At 43.7% G+C, this 20,579-nt stretch overlaps 1 protein-coding gene across 1 annotated transcript in view; it reads right to left on the bottom strand.

Moving 5' to 3' along the window:
- Positions 1-20,579, bottom strand: part of SNX29 (sorting nexin 29) — a 576,571-nt gene that overhangs the window by 301,967 nt on the left and 254,025 nt on the right. Inside the window, 1 exon segment of the mRNA XM_010850681.1 lies at positions 6,171-6,277. Within this exon segment, the coding sequence (XP_010848983.1) occupies positions 6,171-6,277 (107 nt within the window).

The following is a 20,579-nucleotide window of genomic DNA, read 5'->3' as shown; positions in this document are numbered from 1 at the left end:
GAGGTTACTGATATTTCTCCCGGCAATCTTGATTCCAGCTTGTGTTTCTTCCAGTCCAGCGTTTCTCATGATGTACTCTGCATATAAGTTAAATAAACAGGGTGACAATATACAGCCTTGACAAACTCCTTTTCCTACTTGGAACCAGTCTGTTGTTCCGTGTCCAGTTCTAACTGCTGCTTCCTGACCTGCATACAAATTTCTCAAGAGGCAGATCAGGTGGTCTGGTATTCCCATCTCTTTCAGAATTTTCCACAGTTTATTGTGATCCATGCAGTCAAAGGCTTTGGCATAGTCAATAAAGCAGAAATAGATGTTTTTCTGGAACTCTCTTGCTTTTTCTATGATCCAGTGGATGTTGGCAATTTGATCTCTGGTTCCTCTGCAATACAGTATACTAACGCATATATATGGAATTTAGAAAAATGGTAACGATAACCCTGTATGCGAGACAGCAAAAGAGACAGATGTATAGAACAGTCTTTTGGACTTTGTGGGAGAGGGAGAGGGTGGGATGATTTGGGAGAATGGCATTGAAACATGTATAATATCATATAAGAAACGAATCGCCAGTCCAGGTTTGATGCAGGATACAGGATGCTTGGGGCTGGTGCACTGGGATGACCCAGAGGGATGGTACGGGGAGTGGGGCGGGAGGGGGGATCAGGATGGGGAGCACGTGTACACCCGTGGTGGATTCATGTATGGCAAAACCAATACAGTATTGTAAAGTAATTAGCATCCAATTAAAATAAATAAATTTAAATTTAAAAAATAAATAAAAATAAAACACAAATACAAACCCACACAAAATGTTTCATTTTGAGGAACAGTTTAATGGAGATCTCAGCTCAGAGTTTGGTATTCTGAACCCTTACACAGAACACAGGCTTCTATTTAAAAGTCTGTTTTTGTTTGTATAAAAATGACTCTCAGATCCATCAAGAGTGTTGGAACCCACTGGTGCCGATTTACGAAGCCAACCCTGCTGGTATAACTCCTCCCAAGGTCCTAGCTGCTTCAGGAACTCTTCCGTTTTATTAAAATGATGATCACATTCACAGTTATCCACAGCATGTGATTATGAATGTATTTTTTACCAGCTTGATGCTTAAGCTTACTTTTCCATTAATAGTAACTCTGCCTTTATAATGAGAACAAATGCCACTAATATACATTTATTTCACCCATGAGCAAAAATTCAGGGACTAACTACATTCACACAGTAAATGATAAGTATCCTATAATTTGAAAAATCAATCAACAGCTAGCTGAGTCCTTCCACACAGGAGGAAGTAAAGATCTGTTTGCTGAGGACGGACTGGCAGCATCGTACACAGCACACAGGCAGGCAGACGGCGGGGAAGCGGGGCTGTGAGCAAGACCTAGGCCAGCGTGGAGAAGGCAGAACAGAGGAGCCTGGATGGACAGACAGGGAAGGGGGAGGCATCTGTGCGTCACTGACACTTTCAAAGCTTCGTATCAACTAAGGCAGCGGCCCCCAGCCTTTCTGGCACCAGAGGCAGGTTTCACGGAAGATAATTTTTCTACAGACTGGGGGTCAGGGGGTGATGATGGTTTGGGGATGATTCGAGTGCATTACATTTATTTATATGTGCACTTTATTTCTATTATTGTTACATCCGCTCCACCTCAGATCATCAGGCATTAGATCGCTGAGGTCGGGGACCCCTGAGCTAAGGTACTTCGGAAGTAAGAGAGACAGATTCTAACCTGAGCTACAAAAGAATTACTGTCAACAGTCAAGAAATTGGGAGAACTTGACCCAGAGAAGGAAATGAAGCCAGAATAGCTCTGGCCAGTTCCCATAGGAGCAAACAGAAAGTCATCAGGACCTGGCTGTTGAATAAATGGCCTCTCAAGCATTCTTGCCATTCTTGGTCAATTCAGGAGCTAAAGCCCCAACTGCCATGGCTCAGCTCACAGGCCTGCCCCCAGGCCAAAGGAGGCAGAGTTTACCCCCCAACTGAGATGGCAGGACATGGTGGGGCCACCATTCTCCAAAGAACGTCAGCACAGAAGGGAAGAAGCGAGCACAAGGGAACCTCCTGTCCACTCCAGGCACTGAAGTGGATTCTTTACATTTAATCCTCAAAGCAACTCGACCAGTAGGTATTACCTGCCCAGTTTTACTGACAGCAACACTGAGGTGTAGAGAGGTCAGGTGACCTGCTCAGGGGTACACGGTGGTGAGAGGGCCAAGCTGAACTCAGTCTGACGCAGGACACCTGTGCTCTCCAAGCCACCAGGCTATAGGAGGCGATGTGGGTCCAAAGTCTGAATGCTATCAACATTCTCCATTTTTCTTGATGGCAACTGCTAGGGAAAAAGTGGGAAATGAGTCCAAAGCAAGAGAACTGTATTTGAAAGTGTTAAGAATCTTAGAGCAGATCCATCTTGGACACATCCAGTATCTTTTACCCTCAAAGCCCTTGGTGAGAACAAATCCATTTCCTCTGATGCTGAGATCTTCAGGAGGGATGGGAAGCGGACAAAAGAAATTTCTGAGCATCATCATTGACAGTCCCAAAGAAAAGGAGAGGAACATTTGAGAAGCTCCAAGTAGACTGAAGCAACTTAGCAGCAGCAGCAGCAGCAGCAGAAAGTAGACACCCAAACTGCAAAACTGCCAAGGACATAGCTCAAGGAGCCCATGAGGCAGGTGTCACTCTATGCCTGCACCTCTGGCCCTTCAAACCTGTTTCTTAATGATCATAATGGACATGTCTTCCTCACCCCCTACCCAGGTGAGCTTCCCCAGGGGCAGATACTGTGTCTTGTTCATCTGTGTAACCGACACCGATGAGCCTTGGTTATACAGATGCTTCCCATGGATGAAACATCACTGACTCTGCAGTCAAAAATGAAGGAAAACTCAGTCTAGGCAAGAAGAAGCCATTTGAGAAATGTCTCTGCTTCAGACTCACATCTCTGTTGGCTCACTTTCTAGAGTTATCAATTCTACTGCTCCTGGGGGAAGGGAAGCCGCTGAAGGTAAGAGAACAGGAAGCTGAAGGCTGGACACTCAGGAGGGACTCAGTAAATATGTGCTGGATGAGCTGGTACCACCCATCTGTCACTCAAAGTCCCCTCCAGACTCTCTAAGCTAAAACTCCTCCTAAAACTGACAGCAGAAAAATGTGCATCTCCTCCAAAGAGCCCTGATTCCTCTTATTAGATATGGAATCCCCTCCACCAGGACGCTCTGAGTAGAAGGCGTGCCCGGTACAACTCCCTCTCTCACCCTGAGCAGTGAGAGAAGTCCGTCTACCACTCTTTGAACATGACCCTGAGTAGCTGAACCCACTTGACTGGCTGTCATCCCATTCAATACTTACAAAGCTCCTACTGTGTGCTGGAGCCGAACTGGGCAATAAATATACCCTGAAAAAGTCAATAGCCACAGGTCGCCAGAGAAGCTCCCAGCCTGGCATACTTCTGCTAGTCGCTTCAGAAGCAGGTTGGTACCAGAGCCGATAGAACGAGTTTCTTCCTCACGCGGTAAGTGAGGGTGTGAACGAAGGCCCCTCCAGCAGGTTCAAAATGGCTGACAGGCCACACGTCTGTCAGCTACTGCTGGGGACCCCCTCATCTCCCTCCAGGTCTGGCTCAATGGGACCACTGCCTAGCCCTTCTCTTCAAAGACTCTTTTCCTCAGGGAGCCCAGCCTTCAAGTACACAACTGGAAGATGAGTCTGGGCCCTGGGGCTAGATGCCCTGAGGGATTCAAACTCAGCCCTGCTTCTTTTCAGCTGGGGAACCCCAGACAAGCTACTTCACGTCTCAAAATCTCATCAGTGGACAGCAGCTTCCTCAAGGAACTCGGCTGAAGACCGCGAGGGTGCAGACTTGACGCCTCAGTGCAGCAAGCAGAACTGAAAGTACACGCTGCCAGCAGGCTGCCAGGATTACCGCGGCTCTTACACGATGTTTGATATTAGTATTCTTTCCTGCCAGATTAACCTACGCCTGCCAGGACTCTCTTCCATCCTGATTTCAAAAGTTGACCATCACAGGGTGTCAGGAACTATCTTTGCACACTCCTTCCAATCTGGGGCCCCTGAGTCTTACCAGCCACTATGTACGGTGTTGCTCTGGCTTCTGAGCTTTTGGTGCAGCTGTGTGCAGGTGGGTGGAATGGTTTTAATGCTTTGAAAGACACCTAGAGAAAGAAGGCTCGGGAACTCCAATTTCACTGGGATGAATCAGAGGAGAGTCATTCAACTGCTGGGGTGTTTTAAATAGTCATATTACTTCAAACAAAATGTTTTTGCTTCTTTTGCCCTTTTGAAATGGAAAGAGAACATGTGGACTCTTCCCCCACATCCTTTCATTACTCCACTCCAACGTGTGTTTACAACTCTTCTTGGTAAAAATCGACCCATTAATAAAATGACAGACGAGCATCACGAAGAATGGGCTTGATTAAGGCCAACAGAGAGGGTTTGGCAGAAGTCGTGATAAAATGCAGCTCGAAGGCTATTCACAAATGAAAGATGGCTGACAGCACCTCACTTTGCAAACAAAAACAATGAAAAATGAGTGCAGGGTAGTGAATGCCACGGGAGGACCATCTCCACTCCAACCTCACCTCTCATCGAGCTCACTGACCAGAGACACTGACTCCTCTTCTCCCAGGGGTAACAAAGACATGGAGAAGGTTTAAGGCTGGCACAATCAATCTACCCTGACTGCCATTCCCTCTGATGTAGGAGTTCAGCACTGATCTCGCTCGCAGGCAACAAGAGCAATGATGTCAGGGGGTGGGACACCAACTTCACATCAGACACCTAGATCTTTCCTGCCCGTCAATGCTGGAACACAGGGAGGTTGTGAGACCCTCTCACAGTCACAGGAGGTGGGGAGAGGGCACCCAACAAACACTGAATCAACCAGCCAACCAACCGAGCAGTCAGCCCATGAATGGACTGTGGTGCTTCCTCAGTGGGTCAGGCAGTTACTTCCTCCTGACCCCCTTTCAAGTTTTAGCTTCCGATGAGCATGTCAGCCCCCTAGATCGCCGCCCCAGGCCCAGAGTCCAAAGGAATCCGGGGACACGAACGCTGGTCTCTACACTTGGTGGGTCTGTCGACATCCATACAAGTGGACACCTTATCCTGGTTTCCCTGAAGGGACAGAAGCTCCCAAGCCCTTTCCCCCTGGCCAGAACCCTTCACCCTTCCTAGCTCAGTGACTCTTCATTCATTCAGCAACCAGAGATGTCCCTGTCCCAGGAGAATTTTAAATACTTTCATTCTAGGACTATTTAGCTAAAGTCACCACTTGGCAACAAACAGTCAGTGAGAATAGAGATCGAAGAGAGCCTCTGCCACCCAGAGACTCAGAATTCGCCAGCTCCTGAGAGTAAGGGGCTTGTTCCTCTCTCCACTTGGGCTTTCTACCAACAGCCAATTCTGGTCTCATGACCCCACAGAATGAGGGTCCACAGATGGGCGTGGTGGTGGCAGAGATGCTCCGGGTGTTAGAGGAACCACTGACCGAAACCACCCACCCTGGCCAGGTGCCATAGTAACTCACCTGCATGAGTTATCTTAAGCAGGAGGTCCTGGGAAGGAACATGGAACTAACAAGCTACCACCAACCAGAAGAATTCAGGAAAGATCAAAAGGAAAGAGAAGACACCAGCCCACAAGTCCCACCAACCTCCCAGAAGGCTTCCCACTGGAATCCTTCTTGGCTAAGTGATGCGCATGCCACCAGGAAGGTCCCAGAGTCGGAGAGACTGGCCAGAGACGACCCAGAAACTAACCGCATCATGTGATTCTAGCAGTCCACTGCATCGATATTATCCCATTTCTCAGCACAACGTTGGATGTGATACTCTCTTCTGTTCTAAATATTCTCCAAATCCAAGAGTACAATTGTTTTCTTATTCTTCACATGATATGTGTTTTCTCTCTTACCACAGGTTTCTCATTAAATGATACCTTTCAAAGAACCACGTCTTAGGGTTCTATATCAATTACAATGTGGTTTAACCATTTTACGATTTGTTTGTTGGTGGGGGAGGTGGTGGGGCAGTGGCCACTGGTTGTTTTGCCAACATCTGTCTAACACACTAGGGCCGTGTCTGAAAAGTCCTCTAGGCAACCAATGTCGGAGATACACATCAACGCCATCAGCCTTACCTCGATGAGCTTTCTTTCATAGGAGCTTGCGAGTTCCTCGGCAACTTCTCCGGGTTTCTGCTCAGGGACTGTAACTTCTCCATCAATGTTCCAAAGATTTGGGACAACTTTTGGGAAAAGAAAGACTTCTGTAAGTAACTTAATCAACTATAATTTCCTCAATTAAATTTTTTTTCTGTAGAATTTTTTTCTGAAGAAAAAAATTGTTTTTCTTCTTTTCCAAATGGCTTCTCTGGAAAGAAAGCTCTTGTTAAAGAAGAAAAAAAAAAAAAATCACAATTACTAACTACTTCCACATTGCATCATTTTCACACAAGTACAATAAAGTGAATGATAAGCTATATTTAAAAATGGAATAACTGTCCTCGAGATAGACGCACAGACGTCTAGGGAACAATCTTGTCGCTACTTTCCATTTCAGGGGAAACAGATGATGCTTTGACAAGATATAAGAGCCTACATGTGCATCTTCTATGTTGGTTAATTTTCTTTTTCTCCACCAAAAAGTTTTTCAGGGAGGTAGTACCTGCCTACAGCATGAAGTGAGATGGCAGTAGGGCCGCTCAGGCAGCATCTAGAATCAAGGAAGCTTCTGGAAAAACTCCAAAGCCAGTGCACAATGATAATGCAAAGACATCTCCACGAGATACGGGCTCTCAGATCAGCACAAGAATTAGCACAGTATTGTAAGAAACCTTCACACTGTCCTCCATAATGCCTGCAACAAGTTACACTCCCACCAGTGGTACAGGAGGGCTCCCATGTTCCCACACCATCTTCAGCATTCACAATTTGTAGACTTATTGATGGCCATTTTGACTGTTGTGAGGTGATAACTCATCATAGTTTTGATTTGTATTTCTATAATAATTAGTGATATTGATTCTTTTCATGTGTCTGTTGACCATCTGTATGTCTTCTTTGGAGAACTATCTGTTTAGGTCTTCAGCTCATTTTTGATTGGGTTGTTTTTTCCATATTAAGCTGTATGAGCTAAAAATAGAGTTACCATAGGATCCTGCAAGTCTAGACCCTGGGCCTCTACCCAGAGGAAACTTTTAATTTGAAAGGATACATGCATCCCAATTGACAGCAGCATGATTTACAACAGCCAGGACATGGAAGCAACCTAAATGTCCATTGGCAGATGAATGGTAAAGACGACGGGGTACATATACAAATGAAATACTATTCAGCCATAAAAAGGACTGAAATAATGCCATTTGCAGCAACACGTATGGATCCAGAGATTGTCATACTAAATGCAGTAAGTCATACAGAGAAAGACAAATGCCATAGGGTATCATTTATATGTGGAATCAAAAAAACTGAGGTACGTGAACTTCTCAGCAAAACAAAAATAGATTCACAAAGAAAAAAAACTTATGATTACCAAAGGTGGTAGTTCAGTGGTGGCTATATCAGGAGTTTGGGATTAACATATACACATGACTGTATATAAAATAGGAAAACAACAAGGGCCTACCGTATAATACAAGGAGCTACACTTGCTATCTTAAAGTGACCTATAATGGAAAAGAATCTGAAAAGATATATATGCACAACTGAATTACTCTGCTATATCCTTGAAGCTAACACAACACTGTAAATCAACTAGACTTCAATAAAAAAAATCTGCACAGTAGATGCCCATGGAAATTGCTTCTACAATAGAAACTGATAAAATACGACAGAAGTAGATAAAACCTGGAAAAGAGCCAGATAATTCCAAGATAAGCAGGAGAACAAGAGTAGGAAAAATGGCCACATGAGCAGTTAAGAAAATCCAGTGGTGTGATTTAAGACTGTAGACTCTTGCCGGGTCTGAAAACAAGCATCAGGGCTGCAGAGGCCTGTGTCCTGAGATGAGACTCCTGGATGCGCCAGTCAAGTGTGATGAGACGGCAATGAGGCAAAACAGGAAGCTACGCATAGTCCTCCAGCCACGGGGATGTGGGAGGCACAGATGCTGGTCAGGCACTCAGGCAGAAGTCAACACTGGGAAAGACTGAGCAAAATGGGAGTGGCTTCTGGGCCTGAACTGATCCATGGCTCCACCTTCAGCCCTTCATGGAGCCTCCATCAGGCTACAGCTGGTCCAGGCATCTGAGTGACCATACAGAACATGCTTGAATAAAACTGTAAGGCATTTCCCATCAGGAAGCTTCCATAAGCCTCATTCTTATCCATCAGAGGGCAAACAGAATGGAAACCACAATCACTGAAAACTAATCAAACTGATCACATGGATCACAGCCTCATCTAACTCAATGAAACTATGAGCCATGCTGTGTAGGGCTGCCCAAGCTGGACGGGCCATGGTGGAGAGTTCTGACAAAACACAGTCTACTGGAGAACGGGATGGCAAACCACTTCAGTATTCTTGCCTTGAGAACCCCATGAACAGTGTGAAAAGGCAAAAAGATACGACACTGAAAGATGAACTCCCCGGGTCGAAAGGTGCCAGATATGCTACTGGAGAAGAGTGGACAAATAACTCCAGAAAGAATGAAGAGACGGAGGCAAAGCGAAAACAATGCCCAGCTGTGGATGTGACTGGTGATGGCAATAAAGTCCAATGCTATAAAGAACAATATTGCATAGGAACCTGGAATGTTAGGTCCATGAGTCAAGGTAAACTGGATGTGGTCAACCAGGAGATGGCATGACTGAACATCGACATTTTAGGAACCAGTGAACTAAAATGGACCGGAATGGGTGAATTTAATTCAGATGACCATTATATCTACCACTGTGGGCAAGAATCCCTTAGAAGAAATGGAGTAGCTCTCATAGTCAACAAGAGTCTGAAATGCAGTACTTGGGTACCATCTCAAAAGTGACAGAATGATCTCTACTTGTTTCCAAGACAAGCCATTCAATATCACAGTAATCCAAGTCTATGCCCCAATCATTAATGCTGAAGAAGTTGAAGGTGAACGGTTCTATGAGGACCTACAAGACCTTCTAGAACTAATACCAAAAAAAAATGTCCTTTTCATCATAGAGGACTGGAATGCAAAGGTAGAAAGTCAAAAGATATCTAGAGTAACAGGCAAGTAAGAAATTAGAATACAAAATGAAGCAGGGCAAAAGCTAACAGACTTTTGCCAAGAGAATACACTGATCATAGCAAACACCCTCTTCCAACAACACAAGAGAAAACTCTACACATGGACATCACCAGATGGTCAATACCGAAATCAGATTGATTATATTCTTTGCAGCCAAAGATAAAGAAACTCTATACAGTCAGCAAAAACAAGACCAGGAGCTGACTGTGGCTCAGACCATGAACTCCTTATTGCCAAATTCAGACTTCAACTGAAGAAAGTAGGGAAAACCACTAGACCATTCAGGTATGACCTAAATCAAATCCCTTATGATTACATACTGGAAGTGACAAATGGATTCAAGGGATTAGATCTGATAGACAGAGTGCCTAAAGAACTATGGACGGAGGTTCATTACATTGTACAGGAGGCAGTGATCAAGACTATCCCCAAGAAAAAGAAATGCAAAAAGGCAAAACAGTTTCCTGAGGAGGCCTTACAAATGGCTGAGAAAAGAAGAGAAGCAAAATGCAAAGGAGAAAAGGAAAGATATACCTAAATGAATGCAGAGTTCCAAAGAATAGCAAGAAGAGATAAGACATCATTCCTAAGTGATCAATGCAAACAAATCAAGGAAAACAAGAGAATGGGAAAGACTATAGATCTCTTCCAGAAAATTAGAGATACCAAGGGAACAATTTCATGCAGAGATAGGCACAATAAAGGACAGAAATGGTGTGGACCTAACAGAAGCAGAAGATATTAAGAAAAGGTGGCAAGAATACACAGAAGAACTATACAAAAAAGATCTTCATGACCTAGATAACCATGATGGAGTGATCACTCAGCTAGACTCAGACATCCTGGAATTCGAACTCAAGTGGGCCTTAGGAAGCATCACTACAAACAAAGCCAGTGGAGGTGATGGAATTCCAGTTGAGCTATTTCAAATCCTAAAAGATGATGCTGTGAAAGTGCTGCACTCAATATGCCAGCAAATTTGGAAAACTCAGCAGTGGCTACAGGACTGGAAAAGGTCAGTTTTCATTATTCCAATCCCAAAGAAAGGCAATGCCAAAGAATGCTCAAACTACCACACAATTGCACTCATCTCACACGGTAGTAAAGTGATGCTTAAAATTCTCCAAGCCAGGCTTCAGCAACACATAAACCGTGAACTTCCTGATGTTCAAGCTGGTTTTAGAAAAGGCAGAGGAACCAGAGACCAAACTGCCAATATCCGCTGGATCATTGAAAAAGCAACAGAGTTCCAGAAAAACATCTATTTCTGCTTTATTGACTATGCCAAAGCTTTTGACTGTGTGGATCACAACAAACTGTGGAAAATTCTGAAAGAGACGGGAATACCAGACCACCTGACCTGCCTTCTGAAAAATGTGTATGCAGGTCAAGAAGCAACAGTTAGAATTGGACATGGAACAACGGACTGGTTCCAAATTAGAAAAGGAGTACATCAAGATTGTATATTGTCACCCTGCTTATTTAACTTATATGTAGAGTACATCATGTGAAATGTTGGGCTGGATGAAGCACAAGCTGGAATCAAGATATTCGCTGGGAGAAATATCAATAACCTCAGATATGCAGATGACACCATCCTTGTGGCAGAAGATGAAGAGGAACTAAAGAGCCCTTTAGATGAAAGTGGAAGAGGAGACTGAAAAAGCTGGCTTAAAACTCAACATTCAAAAAAGGAAGATCATGGCATCTGGTCCCATCACTTCATGGGAAGTAGGTGGGAAACAATGGGAACAGTGAGAGACTTTATTTTGGGGGGTTCCAAAATCACTACAGATGGTGACTGCAGCCATGAAGTTAAAATATGCTTGCTCCTTTGAAGAAAAGCTATGACAAAACTAGAGAGCATATTAAAAAACACAGACGTTATTTTGCCAACCAAGGTCTGTCTAGTCAAAGCTCGGTTTCTCCAGTAGTCAAGTATGGATGTGAGGGTCAACCCGTAAACAAACCCGTAAACAAAACACCATGGTTTTGAACCGTGGTGTTGGAGAAGACTCTTGAGAGTCCCTTTGACTGCTGGGAGATCAAACAGTCAATTCTAAAGGAAATCAGTCCTGACTATTCTTTGGAAGAACTGATGCTGAAGCTCCAATACTTTGGCCACCTGATGCAAAGAGTCAACGCATTGGAAAAGACCTTGATGCTGGGAAAGACTAAAGGCAGGAGGAGAAGCGGGCAACAGAGGATGAGATGGCATCACTGACTCAATGGACTTGAATTTGAGCAAATTCTGGGAGATGGTGAAGGACAGGGAAGCCTGGCATGCAGCAGTCCATGGGGTTGCAAAGATCAGACACGACTTAGCGAATGAACAAGGACATCACAACAGAGACACGATAAAGAGTAAGTATTGATTTTTTTTTAGTCTTTCTAAAGGCACCACCCTTACAAAAAATGAGAATCAGAAAGAAAACACAACAAAATTTTAAAAGCTGAGAAGTAGACCAGCAACTGGTGAATAATTTGACAGACCTGAGAAAATTTCATTCTCAGCTGCAAGTGGGCAATTCCAAAATACACTCTGATTAAAATGAACAACTTGTTTAAACTGCTAAACGAGACACTTCTAGGAGTAAGGGTGAGCACCAGCTAACAGTCCAAAGAAGGGATTAACGAGTCGGTCTTAAGAAGCAACTAGCAGATGACAAAAGAGCTTAGTCTTTGGAAAAGGTGAAAAAAAAAAAAAATAGTAGCTGTGCCTGAATTGAAGGCAGGGGTATCTTACTCACAATAGAGGTAAAAATAATACATAATAAACTTTTGCAGTTCTCCCATTTTTCTCCCCTTCACAACTCCCAGTGTGTTAGTCACTCAGTCGTGTCCAACTCTTTGGGACCCCATGGACTACAGCCCACAAGGCTCCTCTGTCCATGGATTTCTCTAGGCAAGAATACTGGCATGGGTTGCCATGCCCTTCTCCGACCCAGGGACTGAACCTGGGTCTCCCACGTTGCAGGCAGATTCTTTACCATCTGAGCCACCACCCACCCACCCACCTCCGAGAGGAGCAGGCATATACCTCTAGGCAAGGGAACTGATAGCCCGATCCTAAGAATCTACCAGCCAAAGAGAAAAGCCCTAAAGGGCTCAATGTGGGAGGCTTTTCAGGGAAATGGCACAGCCCCACCACCCCACCAGGAAATGATCAGGGGTAGTTTTTAATCAGTGTTTTAGCGTCCCATTCTTGCGTGTGAGAAGAGAGCCAGGATTCACCTTTTATTTAAGGCAAGCCCCTAAAATGAAAGACAGGGACTAGAATAAACAAACAGAGAAATCAAGCTGTAGGAAAGGAAAATTATTAAGCAAGAAGAACACTTCAAAAGCAAGCTATGTGTCACACTCCCAGAGAGAAGAAAAGGAGCAAGTTGAGAAATGGAAGAGAAGGATATTTGGAAAAAACCCACAGAGTGTAAGAAAGCCCTTTGGAAAGCAAAACCATGACAGCAGAAATGCAACATCAGGCACAAGGGAACAGAAGGCAAAGAAACTTCTAGAGAGCAGAGCCAAAGGATGACAAAACAGAGAACCAAAGAGGAAATCACGCATTACCAAGTGAGAAGAGCTCAAGAAAGAAAAAACAAAATAATAGAGGAGGAGGAAGTCAAAGACACAATTCAAAAAATGTCCCAGAACTAAAATGTCCCAGACATGAGTGCTGAGGTCGAAGAGCTCAGTAGGAAAGAGCTCCATGAGGACAAGCTCGGTGAGCACAAGCTAACAGTGAAGTTCCAGAACACCAGAGACGAAGATGAGAGGGTGTAAGTGCCCAGAGTGGAAGGAGAATTTTTACAAAGGATACAAAATTAGCCAGGACATGGAAACAACCTACATGTCCATCAGCAGATGAATGGATAAGAAAGCTGTGGTACATATACACAATGGAGTATTACTCAGCCATTAAAAAGAATACATTTGAATCAGTTCTAATGAGATGGATGAAACCGGAGCCTATTATACAGAGTGAAGTAAGCCAGAAAAAAAAACACCAATACAGTACACTAATGCATATATATGGAATTTAGAAAGATGGTAACGATAACCTTGTATGCGAGACAGCAAAAGAGACACAGATGTATAGAACAGTCTTTTGGACTCTGTGGGAGAGGGAAGCAGGGATGATTTGGGAGAATGGCATTAAAACATGTATAATATCTTATAAGAAATGAATCGTCAGTCCAGGTTCGATGCAGGATACAGGAAGCTTGGGGATGGTGCACTGGGATGACCCAGAGGGATGGTATGGGGAGGGAGGTGGGAGGGGTGTTCAGGATGGGGAACACGTGTACACCCATGGCGGATGCATGTTGATGTATGGCAAAACCAATACAATACTGTAAAGTAAAATAATAATAATAAATAAATAAATATTTATGCTTAAAAAAAATTAGAAATGGCATAGGATTTCTAAACAGCATCAGTGTAAGCTAGAAAACAATAAAGGGCTATCTTCAACACCCTGAGAGGAATGATTTCCAACCTAGAATTATCTACGGAGCCAAACCACGTGAGAAATGCTAAGGACGTTTACAGACAAGCAACGTCTCAAAAATTTTATCTCCCACCCAAAGAAGAGAAGAAATCTAAAATGAGGAACACAGAGATGCCAAGATATCAGGGACCCAACACAAAAGTGAGTTGTGGGAAAATCCTTCATGACAACCAAAGTGGAAGAAACCCACAGGGCCATCATGGATAAATGGATAAACAAAGTGTAGTGTGCCAACACAATGGATCATTGTGTCAAAATGTGAAAGTGAAAGTCGCTCAGTCGTGTCTGACTCTTTGCAACCCCATGGACTGTAGTCCATGGAATTCTCCAGGCCAGAATACTAGAGTGGGTAGCCTTTCCCTTCTCCAGGGGGTCTTCCCAACCCAGGGATGGAACCTAGGTCTCCTGCATTGCAGGTGAATTCTTTACCAGCTGAGCACAAGGGAAGCCCAATGGATTATTATTTAGCTTTAAAAGGGAATGAAGTGCTGACCCTTGCCACAATATGGAGGTACCTTGAAAACATGCTGCTGAGTGAAAGAAACCAGCCACAGAGGACTCACACTGTATGACATCATGAAACGTGCAGAGCAGGTACTGGTTTCCAGAAGTCTGGAGGAAGGAGGGGTGGGGAGTGACTGCTCATGAGTCTTGGGTTTCTTTCTGGGGTAATAAAAGTGTTCTAGAAAATGATGCTTGGACAACCTTGCAAACGTCCCAAGAAGCAGTGAACTGTGCACGGTAAGGGGTGACTGGTGCAGCATGTGAATCACACTGCAATAAACGAGGAGTGAACTGGAAAGAACAGGCGCACAGAGGAGTCAGGCTGCTTCCAGCTGAAGGTCAGAGGACTCCAGGAGACACCATCTCAGGACGACACTGATGACTCAAGTGTTTGAAAATACTGAGATTTATACAACTGAGAGAGCCTCTGGAGTTGAATTAGTGAAAAGTACACATAATACCAAAAAAATTTTTAAACTCAAAACAGTTAAGCATTAACTTTGAAGAAATGTAAAAGTTGTCCAAAAATACTGATCATGTATGTATGTATCTCATGGCTGAGCTGTGGAGAGCATTTTCAGAGTCATAATAATGTAATCACGGACCACTGACTGAACCAAAATGATTACGTGACTGCGCTAGATTATATGACAACTGGAGGGTGTGTGCTTGTGTGTGTTTGTGTGTGTGTGTGTGTGTGTGTACACACATACTTCAAGGGTGTGAAGGACCAGAGAATGCTACCCTTCATCTTCCACAATAAGAAGTCAATAAACAGGAGGAGAGGGGGACCATAGAGGATGAGACGGTTGGATGACATCACCAACTCGATGGACCGGAGTTTGAGCAAGCTCTGGGAGTTGGTGATGGGCAGGGAAGCCCGGCATGCTGAAGTCCAAGAGGTCACAAAGAGTCGGACATGACTGAGCAACTGAACTGAACTGAACAACTTAAAAAAAAAAAAAAATCAACAAGAAACAATAGACAAATTATTCAGAGATATCAAGGTAACTACTGAAAGAATCAGTTAAAAAGCTTAAAGTAGGAATTCCCTGGTGGCACAGTGGGTAAGAACTGTGGGTAAGGAACACAGGTTTGACCCTGGCCTGGAAAGATTCTACATGCCTCAGAGCAGCTAAGCCCGGGAGCCACAGCTACTGTAGCATGTGGGCCTACAGCCCGTGCTTTGCAGCAACAGAAGCCACTGCGATGAGAAGCTACAGCGAAGAACAGCCCCCACTTGCCGCAACTAGAGAAAGCCTGCTTGCCACAATGTAGACCCAGCAGAGCCAAAAATAATAAATTAGTTTTTTAGAAAATGGTTTAAAGCGTTTGCTTGTGAGTAGTAGGAAGTGGGGGAAGATGGTGGCTGGAAGCATAGGTCTTTTATCGACAAAGCTCATATTGTACTAAAATTCAATTCTCTGAAAAACTAAATTCAATTTTATTTGGTGAAAAAAATTTTTAGTTTTCAAATAAAAAGCTGAATGCATTTAATCTAAGATCAAGAATAAAATAAGGATTCCCACTCACCACTTTTGTTCAGCATAGCACTGGAAGTCCTAGCCATGGTAATCAGACAGGAAAGAGAAATAAAAGGAATCCAAATTGGAAAGGAAGAAGTAACACTGTCACAGTTTGCTGATGACATGATATTATATATAGAAAATCCAGAAGATACCACTAAATACCTACTAGAGTTCATTAATGAACTCAGTAAAGTTACAGGATACAAAAATAATATTCATAAATCTATTGTATTTCAATACATTACTAATGAACCATAAAAAAAGATAAATTTAAAAAACAATTCCACTTACTGTCACATAAAAAAGAATAAAATACCTAGGAATAAATCTAGCCAAGATGGTAAAAAATCTGTACTCAGAAAACTATAAAACACCTATGGAAGAAACTGAAGACAACAGGAACAGGTAGAAAGATACACTGTGTCCATGAAATGGAAAAACTAATATTGTTAAAATGACCATAACACTCAAGGCAATCTACAGATTCAATGCTGCTGCTGCTGCTAAGTCGCGTCAGTTGTGTCCGACTCTGTGTGACCCATAGACGGCAGCCCACCAGGCTCCCCCGTCCCTGGGATTCTCCAGGCAAGAACACCGGAGTGGGTTGCCATTTCCTTCTCCAATGTGTGAAAGTGAAAAGTGAAAGTGAAGTCGCTCAGTTGTGTCCAACTCTTCGCGACCCCATGGACTGCAGCCTACCAGGCTCCTCCACCCATGGGATTTTCCAGGCAAGAGTACTGGAGTGGGGTGCCATTGCCTTCTCAGACAGATTCAATGCAGTCCCTATCAAAATACCAATGGCATTCGTCACAGAACTAAAATTCTTCTAAGGACCCAAATAAACAAAACAATCTTAAGAAAGAACAGAGCTGGAGGCATCACACTCCCTTGATTTCAGACAATACTACAAAGCTACAGCAATCAAAACAGTATGGTACTCACATAAAAAAGGACAGCAGGATCAAGAGAACAGAATAGAAAGCCCAGAAATAAACCCACACTTTAGGTCAATTAATCTAAAACAAAGGAGGCAAGAATATACAATGGGGGAAAGATAGTTTTTTCAACTACTGATGCTGGGAAAACTGGACAGATACATGTATAAGAATGAAATTAGAACATTCTCTCATACCATGTACAAAAATAAATGCAAAATGGATTAAAGAACTAAATATAAAACCAGAAAGTACAAAACTCCTAAAAGAAAACATAGGCAGAACACTGTTCAACATAAAGTGCAGCAATATTTTTTCAATGTTCCTAAGACAAAGGAAGCAAAGCAAAAAATAAACAAACGGGATCTAATTAAACTTAGAAGCTTTTGCACAACAAAGGAAACCATCAGCTACAACAGAAAAGACAAGCTACCAAAAGGAGAAAATATTTGCAAATAATATAACCAATTTTTTATTTGTATCAGGACTTCCCTAATAGCTCAGTTGGTAAAGAATCCACTTGCAATGCAGGAAACCCCAGGTCGATTCCTGGGTCGGGAAGATCAGGTGGAGAGGGATAGGCTACCCACTACAGTATTCTTGGGCTTCCCTGTGGCTCAGCTGGTAAAGAATCCTCCTACAATGCAGAAGACCAGGGTTCAATTCCTGGGTTGGGAAAATCCCCTGGAGAAGGGAAAGGCTACCCACTCCAGTATTCTGGCCTGGAGAATTCCATGGATTGTATAGTACATGGGGTCACAAAGAGTCAGACACAACTGAGCGACTTTCACATAACCAATAACAGGTTAATATCCAAAATATATACACAGTTCTCTACAGCTCAATATCTAAAAAACAAACAACCCAATTATAAAATGGTCAGAAGATCTAAATAGACATTAAAAAAAAAAGATATACAGATGGCAAACAGACACATGGAAAGATGCTCAACATTGTTAATCATCAGAGAAATAAAAATCAAAGCCACCAGCGGCATCACCCCCATCAAAACAGCTAATCATCAGAAGACCACAAACAATAAATGCTGGAGGGAAGCAAACTGGTGCAGCTTCTGTGGAAAACAGTATGGAGGTCCTCCAAAAGCTAAAAACAGAACTACCATATGATCCAGCAATGCCACCCCTGGATATATATCCAAAGAAAATAAAAACACTAATTTGGAAAAAAAAAAATACATACACCCCAGTGTTCATAGCAGCACATTATTTACAATAGCCAAGACATGGACACAGCCTAAGTGTCCATCAACAGGTGAATGGAAGGAGATGTACCTCTACAGCCTACAGATCAATATTAGGAACGTGAGGGGAGCCACCTCTCTACTGGCAAGGTGAATCTGGGGCGAGGCACCGGAAGCCGCTTGTCCCTTTAGTTGAAGTTTGTACAAGCATCACATCTATCAGTGTGTTTTCTAGCCCAAAAGATTTCACCTGCCATGGGAGCAGGTGTTCACATGCAGGTGTTCAAGGAAACCAGCACAATAAAAGTGTGAGTAACATCAAGTCATATGAGAGCCCAAAACAGCAGCTTACAGCACTGCTTCCTCCTCTCCGCACATCCTCCAGCAAACCAGTCACCTTGGAGAGGGTAACTGGCATTGAATCCTGCACATCAAATCTAAACGACAGACACACACCTCTGTGACTGATTGCACTTCATGTTTGTTGTTGCTGTTTTAAGATATGTTTCCTGAGAGTGATCTAGTAAATCTGGGCACAGAAAGACAACTCAACAGCCCAGGAGGAAACAATCTGGGTCCAAAAGAGCTCACTCTGAATTCCAGAATACAAGACCTAAAAACACTGGCTAGCAATGCCGTCTCAAGCCTAAACTTTTTCATTAACAATCTCTGTCCACAGTTTGACCTTCTGCCCTGCTCAAGCGCTGCACAAAGAGGACGGAAAGAAACTCTGACCCACGTGTTTAGATATTTCAACCATGGAGGAGAAAGTTGTATAGTAGCCTGCCCCCATCTGCAATTTAATTTCCATGGTTTCAGATACCTGTGGTCAATTGTGGTCTAAAAATATTAAATGGAAAATTCCAGAAATAAACATTCAGTTTTTAATCACGTACCATGCTGAGTAGCACGGTGAAATCTTGTACCATCCTGCCCTGCTCAGGACATGAACCATCTCTTTGTCCAGTGTATTCAATGCTGTATATACAACCTGCCTATTAGTACAGGACAAAACAGCATATATGGGATCTGGCATTATCCGCAGTTTCAGACACCCACTGAGGGTCTTAGAACATAGCCCTGGGGGATGGTGGCCGGAGGGTGGGGGATGGGATAAGGGATACAGTGTCGAAACGGCCAAAACATAAATCCAAAAGCAAAATGGAGTAAGGGCTGGATTTAATTTGCTAAACACAATTTGAAAGCTACATCCATACACAATGGGTCTTCATAAAAATAAAACAGTGATAATTGCTTCATCTTACTTGGCACTTTGGAGTTGACCAAGCATCTTCAAATGCCCCATTCACAGAAACCTTCATATAGGACTCAATATGGCCAGCTGAGGTTTGTGCCAGAGCTGAAGCTATCTAGGTTATCTGTCTAGCACAGAATGCCTCGTAACCCAGGCAACCTACTTAACATCCACATTAGTCACGGGAAAATTTACACTTTATTTACTTGTACAAACTCTGAGCAGTCAGCAGTCTTCTCCTGTATGTATTTCCTTGATGGCATAATTATCCAAGTTAGATTCCAAATGGAAAAAACATTGGCAAAAATAATAAGCCTTCTCTACACCCAGAGAGACACAGAAAGTGTGTCTGGTACAAACACATTCACTTTAATCAGAACTATCTTTCATGTTCTAGAGAGGCTGTGGGTTTGTTAGCACCACTGTTATTTACACTTGGAGAACAGGACAGCCTTTCGCCTCCTTGCAGCCTGCCGAGGTATCTGTGATAAGTCACCTGAAATAAGCAGATGCTAAGCTGGTCTCACTAGCAGGCAAGGCACCAGAGAACACATGGGGTTTTTTGCCTAAATTATTTTAAGCCAAGCTTCGGCTACCACGGAGAGTGGCCTGGCAAACAGTATGATAAGATTACTGTTTTCCTTTCAATATGAACAATCTTAGCATGACCCCAGCTGCAAACAGTATGAGGTGCAGGCCGTGGAAGAGGATAAAGAACCATCTAAAATTCAGAGACGGTTCCCTTGAACATTCTTATGGACACGAGGAGGTGTGCCAGGTCCTGTGACCGCGGGCCGGGTGTGGTGTGACGGGGACTGGGGACACTTGGAGGCTCCAAAGGAGAACTAATCTTCCTGGGTATGGTGACAGTGCCCTCACAAGGCAGCAGGGACCCACATTTGCTCCAGCAAAGGAATGAGTCTTCATAACAACAGCACCCACCATTCTGAGCACTCGCTGCTGCGGCGAGGGGAGGGCGCGGTGAAGAAGACACTGTGTGGTCTGCCATCAGACAGACGCCAAGTGCAAAGTCTGGTTCTACCACTCACCAGAGAGCGACCGTGGGCAAGTCTTTGATCCACTCACTCAACAACTAGTTACTTACGATTCATTACACGCCAGGCACTAGACATGCCCGCACACCAAGTCTCTCAGTCATGTCCGACTCTTTGAGACCCCACAGACTGTAGCCTGTCAGGTTCCTCTATCCGTGGGAGTATCCCAGCAAGAATACTGGAGTGGGTTGCCATTTCCTCCTCCAAGGGATCTTCCTCACCCAGTGATCAAACCCATGTCTCCTGTGTCTCCTGCATTGGCAGGCACATTCTTTACCACTGAGCCACCAGGGAAGCCCTTTCATAAGAACCCTCGTTTTTGCTGTTCAGTTGCTAGGTCATGTCT

The sequence above is a fragment of the Bison bison genome, unplaced genomic scaffold, assembly GCF_000754665.1.
Source record: "Bison bison bison isolate TAMUID 2011002044 unplaced genomic scaffold, Bison_UMD1.0 scf7180017864293, whole genome shotgun sequence".
Classification (NCBI taxonomy): Eukaryota; Metazoa; Chordata; class Mammalia; order Artiodactyla; family Bovidae; genus Bison; species Bison bison.
This window is presented reverse-complemented; position numbering and strand designations above follow the sequence as displayed.